The sequence below is a fragment of the Crocodylus porosus genome, unplaced genomic scaffold, assembly GCF_001723895.1.
Source record: "Crocodylus porosus isolate Cpor-Errol unplaced genomic scaffold, CroPor_comp1, whole genome shotgun sequence".
NCBI classification, from domain to species: domain Eukaryota; kingdom Metazoa; phylum Chordata; order Crocodylia; family Crocodylidae; genus Crocodylus; species Crocodylus porosus.
Genome location: NW_017728918.1, coordinates 10,738,243 through 10,746,766, shown reverse-complemented (window position 1 = coordinate 10,746,766; position 8,524 = coordinate 10,738,243). Strand labels below are relative to the sequence as shown.

Here is an 8,524-nt window from a genome sequence, read left to right as displayed (position 1 = left end):
GGGGGGGGTACCTAAGTTCCTCTGTATCTTCTGACTCTGCCGGGGCGACGGGTCCTTTGCAGCCCACCTGCCTCGCCGAATTCAAGCAGATCAAGTCCATCAAGTGCTCCAGCATGGAGGAGGGCACAGCCGTGCTGCAGCTGGGGCTCTCTGGGACCCCCCAGGTAAGCAGGAGTGCCGTGCCCTGAGCAGGGCTCTCTGCGGGGTGTGAAGCCTGGAGAAAAGGTGGAAGCGGAGGGGAGAGAAGCGGAGAGCTCTCCCGAAGCGCCTGGGGATGGCACTGGGATGACGGGAGCAGGGAAACCTTCGGGACTGGGGTCCCGAACCCGGCCGGAACAGCGAGCCCTGTTACTGGTCCCACCCCCTTCCCTTTGCTGGGGAGAGCGAGCAGCCGATCCCGGGCATCTGGGCGGTGACCCCGGCTGCTGGTCCAGCTTGGATGCCCCTGGGGGTCAGAGCCGGGGGGCGGGTAGTTGGTCTCATTTTAGGGTCACCTCTAGCCATGTCAGCGTGCCCATGTCTAGACACTCACCTGGATTTCCTCGCTCCGCAGTCCCTGACCATTAAAACCTCCTCCCTGGCCGAGGCGGAGAACATGGCCGACCTCATCGACGGCTACTGCCGCCTGCAGGGAGACCCGGAGACCTCCCTCATCGTCCGCCCCAAGAAAGGTGAGACGTCCCCAAGCTCCTCTGCTCCCTGCCGGCACCGCTCGGTCCCTGCGGAGAGCCTCAGCCCGTTGCTCCTTTCCCTGAGCCTCCCAGCCCCGTCCCCCCCAAGCGTGGGGTGCACGTCAGTCCTGTGCGAGACCCGTCGCACTCATGGCACTCGTGGTCTGCGCTGGAGCCTGGCCGCCCGCGTGTAACAGTGTCGTGGCGCCTCTGCTTGACAGGCACGCAGGGCCTGATCGATAAAGATGCTCAGCAAAACCCCTTCTCCCTGCTGTTCCCCACAGAGACTGAGAAGAGGATCAGCCTGCCCCAGATCCCCATGCAGTAAGTAGTCATCGCCATCCACGGGATGTCCACAAGCAGCTTGCAATGCCAAGGAGCCGCTTCCTCTTCCAGAAGACCCCAGGCTCTCACCGCGTGCGGCCATCAGAGCCCCCCATGAGCACAGGGCAGCTGAGCGGGGGTCTGGGTCCCACAGAGATGCCCACGCAGGAAACCCCCTTGATGGAGGAAGGCGACGGGGGATGGGTGGGGAGGTGGAGGGGCAGACAGGGGCTGGACGAACTCTGAGCTGCATCGTTCCCCGTTGCTTAGGGACGTCGAGGACAGGCGGTCCACCCTGACTGAGAGCATGAGCATCGGTGAGTCTCGCCCTCTTCTCCCCCATCCCAAGTGCAGCCAGGGCCCGGCGAGGCAACCAGGCGGCTCACAGAAGGAGATGAGGGACAGGAGCTTTGTGGCTGGCAACAGAGACAGGACCTCGGCTCCTTTTTTAACAGGGACCAGCCATACACACGTGCACGCGCAAAGCTTTCCACTTTGGGTCTCTCCTATTGCCCGTCTGCCCCGGGGGCCAGCAGTCCTGCCTGTGCAGCCCTTCTTAGCGCAGCCTTGGGCTTGGTCCCGTCTGCCTCCATGGTGCCTTCCCCTGCAGATCTAGTGCGGGGCACGGCCAGGCAGCACCCCTTGACCTGGACAGCCCACCTCTCCCTTGCTGAGCACATCAAGAAGTGCAAGCCTGGCTGGGGTGGCTGCTTGAAAGGCTGCAGCAGGCTGGGATGGGGGGCTCTGAGCTGGGACCCTCGGAGCAGCCCCTTGCGGGAGGATATTTGGATGGGAGCCCAGGGGCTGGGGCTCTGGTGTTTTTTACAAGCAGCAACCTGCACATGGGGCTTTGATCTTACGGCTGCCTAAAATGCGCTTCTTGCCCTAGACTCGGAAATCTATGCTGAGATCCCCGACGAAGGTTTGAGACCCAGGTCTGGAGGTAGGTGCCCTGCCTACTCGTCGGGGCCTGCAACCTTTGCCCGTGGGTCTGCCAGAACCTGGTTGATGGTGGGACACATCCCAGCTGCAAGGGAGAGGAGCTGGCTGCTCTAGGGCTGTGCCCCGGGCCAGGGTATCTCCCCTTCCATGTCGCGGGAAGGGTGAACTGGGCTGTCGGCCACCCTAGGAACAGTGCTTCCCTGTAGGATGAGAGACAACAGAGTACGATCAGAGAAAATGAGGGTGGCAGGGAGCTCAGGAGGTCACGTCTAGTCCAACCCCTGCTCCAAGCAGGACCAGCCCCAGCTACATCATCCCAGCCAAGGCTTTGTCTACCCGGGGCTTCAACACCTCCAAGGATGGAGATCCCCCACCTCTGGGTAACCTGTTCCAGTGCTTTACTACCAACCTCATGAGGAAGATTTTTCTCATATCCAACCTCAACTTCCCTTGCTGCAGCTTGAGCCCATTGCTCCTTGTCCTGCCACCTGCCCCCACTGAGACCAGCCCAGCTCCATCCTCTGTGCAGCCCCCCTGCAGGGGGATGAAGGCTGCTGTTCAACCCCCTCGGTCTCCTCTTCTGCAGACTCAGTCAGCCCATTTCCCTCAGCCTCTCCTCGCCAGTCCTGTCCCCCAGCCCCCAGCCATTTCCATTGCCCTCCGCTGGACTCTCTCCAACGTGTCCACCTCCTCTCTGTTGTGGGGGCCCACAACTGGACACAGGACTCCAGATGTGGCCTCCCCAGGGCTGAACAGAGGGGAAGAATCACTGCCCTCCATCTGCTGGCACCGCTCCTCCCAACGCAGCCCTGGATGCCGGTCGCCTTCCTGGCACCAAGGCGCACTGCCGGCTCCTGTCCAGCTTCTTGCCCCTTGTCACTCCCAGGCCCTTCTCTGCCTTGCCTGCAACAGGGCTTTGGCTACAGGGTTTTCCCACCCTGCTCCCTCCATCACACCCAGACTTGCTTGAGGTTGGTGCACAGAGGCTGCCCTAACCCCTTTTATTCCTTGGCCCCAGGGCCACAGCAGCTTTGTGGCAGCCAATTCGAGGGTAGGAGTCTCCAGCAAGCTCAGTTCAGCCTGGAGCTTATACCCGATTGCTGCAGGGCTGTCTGCATGCTGCCCCCATAGCTGTGGTGGTGACTCGGGCTGCTCTTATTACTGTTAAACCATGCTAAATCACAGGCCTGGATCCGGTCTCCTGGGATCCTTGGAAGTGGCAACATGGTGCCATGCGGGCTGTGGTCATATCCACAGAGAGGGGGGCAGGTGGGGGTATTGGCTTGGGACCCACACCACCCCTGGGGAGGGTGGAAATTTTCTCAGGGATAGGGGTTGGGCGCTATGCATCCTGGGATGCTGGAGGACTGGGACATCAGTCTCTGACTACCTGAAGGGCTGCCGTAAAGAGGAGGGAAAGCAGCCGTTCTCTCGCGCTGCAGAGAGCGGGACGTGGATCAGTGGCTTAAAGCGGCAGCCGAGTAGGTTTAGGCTGGATCTCAGAAAACACGTCTGCACTGGCAGAGCAGGGAGACGCCGGGGAAGGGGCAGCCTCTGCATCCCTGGAGGTGTCAAGGAGAGGGGGGACAGACACTGGTGGGGGGCGCTCTAGGTGCAACAATGTCTGTGCTCTGCAATGGGGAGCTCCCAGGCTTATGGGCTTTGCTAGTTGCCCCCTCCCCACATTTCTGCTACATGTCTGGGGGGGTTTAAGCCTCCAGCAGAGGCACAAGGTGCTGCTGCAGCCCGGGCTGGGGATGGGGACCGGGCTGTGCCAATGCTCCTGCTGGGTCCAACCCCACAGGGTCCTGACTGGAGGGTCTTGCCCCTCCGCTCAGGGTCAGACCGATGCTGCATTTGGGGTCAGAAAGGGATTTCCCCCCGGTCTGATTGGTACAGACCAGGGCGGGGGGTTGCCTCCGTCTGTAGCATGGCCCTCCCTCGGCCTGGGATGCTTTGGGTATATATTAGCAATCTTTTGTAGAAGCATGAGATTAGTCGGTGTTGTCCCCCCGCTCACCCTGGGACAGGATTGGTGTCATGCCTGGGCCTGTGTTAGGGCTGACTGTGTCGTGTTGCTCAGAGGTCGGACACTGGGTGTGTCTGCGCTGGTTTGCACAGGGCTGATCCTGCCTCAGGCAGGGTTTGGACTAGATGTGACCTCTGAAGCTCCCTGCCAGCCCCACTTCTTCACCAGTCCTGTCCCCCAGCCCCACAACCACAATCATAGAAGGACTCTATGACTATAAAGTGATTAGTTGGGGCATTTTTTACACATGTTCCTGCACACAGTGTTGGGCATTTTAATTAGCAAACTGCACTAATTAAAAGTGCCCGCACGTCCCATGTATCAGCATCACCACGTCTTCCTGCACTGAAAAAAAAATGATGGTAGGGCACTTTTAAGTAAAGCTCAGTGGATGTGTTTTATTTCAAAGTGCCCCACTGCCATTTTGGCGTGCGGAGATGCGTGGCAATGCTGATCCATGTGGGGCACGAGGCTGCCGGAGCACATCAATATCCACGCTCCACCAGACTCGATTAATCGGATTTCCAGGGCATTGGAGCAGGCTCCCTGCACGTGTATAGGGGCCCTACGTCTCCACAGAGCAGACTGACAACACCCTAGCTTGAGCTAGGTAGGACAGCGCAAAGATAATCCACACTCAAAGTGGAGTAACTTTAAGCCACTTAGAGAGTACTTAGCACAATTTAACACCCTTTAATGCATCAACACTCCCAGAAATGCTGCTGCAATGCTTTAAAGGTAACCAGTAACACCACCCTCAGTCCATAAGGGGTATGACCTCACCCCCCCCTCCAATGACACAGTTAACCCATAGTGTCCTGGCACCCTAGGATAAGATGGGACCCCCCCAGTTCTTACTGGGGAGCCTGGCTGGCTGTGCTGAGCCCTCTTGTCCTGTGCTCTCTGTCCCCGCAGTCCAGCAGTATGGGATCTCCCGGGAGGACATCACTCTGGGCAGGATCCTAGGTGAGGGCTTCTTCGGGGAGGTGTACGAAGGCATCTATACCAACCCGGTGAGTCGGCTCAGCCTTCCCAGCTGCCCCCAGCAAGTGCAGGATGCCGGGGGCATGGCGTAGGGGCAGCGTGGCCCCCTCTGACCCAGCTTCTCCTTCCAGAAAGGGGAGCGGATCAATGTGGCTGTGAAGACCTGCAAGAATGACTGCAGCCCTGAGAACAAGGAGAAGTTCATGAGCGAAGCGGGTAGGCAGAGCCCTAGGTCCACCCCACAGGCCCTGGCTGGTGGCAGAGGATGGGGTGGGGTGAGCTGGTAGAGAAGCTGGAGCCAGGGAATCTGGGGGGGCCGGGGGGAGGTCAGTAGCCCGCAGCCTGGCTGTAGGGCAAGAAATGAGCCCAACCAGCTCCTCTAGCACGTGACTGGACCCCAGGGCTGTTCTGCCTCCGCTGCGGGACCCTAGGGCTGGCTGGCTGCGTGACCTCTCCTGCTTCTACTGCGGAGGGTCTGGGATGGTCCCAGAGGGGTGCCCATGCCTGAGCCCTTGTGGGGGGGCTCTCGTTCGCAGTGCTGATGAAGAAGCTGGACCACCCCCATATTGTGAGGCTCATCGGCATCACGGAGGAGGAGCCCATCTGGATCATCATGGAGCTGTACCCCTATGGGGAGGTGAGCTGGGGGTACTGGGGGGGCTCTCTTGAGGACCCCTCCAGGGTTACCTGGGACAAGGGTTACCCCTCAACCACCTCCCTCGGATGGAGGGAGCATGGCTGAGTGGTCACAGTGGTTTCCCTCCACTGCAAGGACCGCACAGACTTTTTGTGCCTCAGTTTCCCCTCCCCATCTATGCCCATAGGGTTGTGTTCCCATGATCCTCTGCTCTCTCAAGAGACCAGGGTAGGGCTGGAAGGCACTGGGGCTCTGGCCTATTGCCCCGGCAGGGTCTGGTCTCCCTCCAGTATCCCCGGCCACGCGTCCGACCTCTTCCCTGCCCTGCCCACGGCCCCTTCCAGCACTGCTGGCCTCACCGTGCCCCCACCCTGCAGCTGGGGCAGTACCTGGAGCACAACAAGAACTCGCTGAAGGTGCTGACGCTCATCCTGTACGTGCTGCAGATCGGCAAGGCCCTGGCTTACCTGGAGGCCATCAACTGTGTGCACAGGTGAGGGACGGGGCTTCGCGGGGCTCGGAGGGGCTCTGCCTGCAGCTGGCAGGAGCGGGGCCACGTCCAGATGTCCACCCCTGGCGATGCTGCCCTCCCGGTGGGGCCAGGTGGGGTAAGGGTCAATACTTTTCTGCTGTTGTCTGGAGAGGGGAGTTTGACAACAGTTTTCAAATAACTGTTGATAACAGACGGAGGTCTTCGCATCCCTGAAGGGCAGTGACGGAGAGGATGGAGCTGGACTTTCCTCTGCAGCCTCAGGGGACGCAGCTAAGAGCAACGGCCTCGAGCTGCAGCAGGGGAGGTTTAGGCTGGAGACGAGGAGGGCCTTTTTGAGTTTGAGCAGGGTGCAGCCTTGGAGCAGACTAGCAAGGGAAGCTGCGGGATCTGCATCCTTGGCAGCCTTTTCCAAGAGCAGGTTGGACAGGTGGTTGTTCAGGGCTTGAGCAGGGGGCTGGACTGCTTGTGACCTCCTCGAGGTCCCTTCCAGCCCCACTTTGCTATGGTCCAGTTCCTCACTCCTGCTTTTCCCTGCAGAATCAGAGCCCCGGTGGGTTTCCCAGCCCCCTGCTCCTGATCAGACAAGGGTTACAGTCGCCCGATCGCAGAGCTGATAACCCCAGGGGGGTTGTGTCAAGGGAAGACCCCGATGCCTGGCTCCCCATCCCAGGGAGTGACCGGCCCTCCTTATTGTCTGCAGGGACATCGCTGTGAGGAATGTCCTGGTGGCTTCGTCCGAGTGCGTGAAGCTGGGGGACTTCGGCCTCTCCCGGTACATTGAGGATGATGAGTATTACAAAGGTGAGGGCCAGGGAGGACGGGCCGTGGACCAAAGCCCCGTGAAGTCACGGGGAAGGTGTCCGGTGTGGGGAAAGCCGTGAGGAGAGCAACAGGGCTAGGGGCCGAAGATGTACGCTGCAGTCGGACCAAAGCTATAGAGACTATTAAAAATCTGCTGTTCGCAAGCCAGGTAAGCTCGCTGACCACAGTCTTCAGAGTCCGTATGGAGGAGGAAATATATAATCTCCTCTGGTGGGCTACGATCAACTGGGGGCATCCGAATCCCAAGACCTCTGGGCATGTAGGATGCCTGCCGATGAATTTGGGAGTATCTGAAGTCCCAGGGCGTGGTGTTTAGATCAGTTGGGCCTGCTCAGTCAATATGGTTTTGGAACCATTGCGTCCTGATCCATCAATGGAACCCATTTGGCTAATTGGACCTGGCACACAAAATATATTAATTAAAAAAAATTAATACAAAACCCTATTAGGCACCGTCGCAAATGGATCAAACGCCCCTTTTCAAGGGAGAGGGGAAAGCTCTTTCTCGGGACCTCCCCAAGAAGCAGACTTAGGGGGTCGTGCTCTCTTGAGAGGAGCCCTGCAGCCAGGCCTGCGGCGGCTTCACAAGGGTTGCGCCTTCGAGATCCCGGTCTCAGCCCCTGCCTTCCCCGGGAGGGAGTGTTTTCTTGCAAGGGCTTGAACGTTGACTGTTTGGCTTGATAGGGTTACCTCTTTTGTCTGAGCATTCGTACGCCTTTTGGATCTCAGCACTAAAATTAGTATTACTTATCATTATATTGACTTGTCATTCATATACCAGTTGAATCTATGGCCTATGTTAGAAGAAAAGGGGGATTTGAGTGCCAGCGTCTCTATTGCTTTTCCATCCTCCCCAGGGCCTTTCCTTTTTTCCCCTGTGCACTCTGGGACCTTCTGCCCTGGGACCTTTGCTCTCTCTCCAGCTCCAGCTTGCCCAGCCTCCTTTGTCACCTGCGTTTTTTCTATATTTCCTAGCACACTTTTGGGAAATCAGGGAGAAACATCCAAGTTTGTCGCCAAATCTTTGCTCTTCAGTCTTGGACTCTGGCTGAATGGCCCACATGCCAATACACCAAAATAAACACTTCTTTGCAACGCAGATTTCAGGCCTCAGTAGGAAGGCCTTTTGGCTGACAGCTTGGCCCCCTGGTAAAGAAGTTGAGGACTTTGGACATTTAAGATTCATCTCTATTTCAAGTATTAAACATTGTGTTAGTAATGAGCATTGGATTGTTTAGTTTAATAGGTTTTTACCAGTATTGTCTTTGCATTCATATACCTTTCGTGTTTCAGTCCTAAAAGTGTTATTACTTACCATCATATTGTCATTTTACCATTCATATTTCAGCATGAAACTGGTATTACTTAGCATGATATTGTCTTAGCATTCATATACCTTTTGTATTTCAGTACTAAAATAAGTATTACTTACCATTATGGGTCGCCAACTGGCTGGAGGGCCGCACCCAGAGGGTGGTAGTGGGTAGGTCCTTCTCAACCTGGAAGGACGTGGGCAGTGGGGTCCCCCAGGGCTCGGTCTGGATGGGGGGGTAAAAAGCACCTGTTCAAATTTGCTGATGACACTAAGATGTGGGGGGACGTGGGCACACTGGAAGGATGCA

The 8,524-nt window shown here is 57.8% G+C and overlaps 1 protein-coding gene across 7 annotated transcripts in view; it reads left to right on the top strand.

The window, feature by feature from the left end:
• PTK2B (protein tyrosine kinase 2 beta) overlaps positions 1 to 8,524 on the top strand; it is a 70,147-nt gene that overhangs the window by 38,123 nt on the left and 23,500 nt on the right. For all 7 annotated transcript variants that reach the window (XM_019537270.1, XM_019537268.1, XM_019537266.1 and 4 more), the window contains exons 10-19: positions 63 to 164; positions 554 to 671; positions 956 to 995; positions 1,266 to 1,312; positions 1,885 to 1,938; positions 4,882 to 4,979; positions 5,082 to 5,166; positions 5,487 to 5,587; positions 5,965 to 6,080; positions 6,781 to 6,881. In XM_019537270.1, the coding sequence (XP_019392815.1) occupies positions 63 to 164; positions 554 to 671; positions 956 to 995; positions 1,266 to 1,312; positions 1,885 to 1,938; positions 4,882 to 4,979; positions 5,082 to 5,166; positions 5,487 to 5,587; positions 5,965 to 6,080; positions 6,781 to 6,881 (862 nt within the window). The remainder of the gene's footprint in view (positions 1 to 62; positions 165 to 553; positions 672 to 955; positions 996 to 1,265; positions 1,313 to 1,884; positions 1,939 to 4,881; positions 4,980 to 5,081; positions 5,167 to 5,486; positions 5,588 to 5,964; positions 6,081 to 6,780; positions 6,882 to 8,524) is intronic.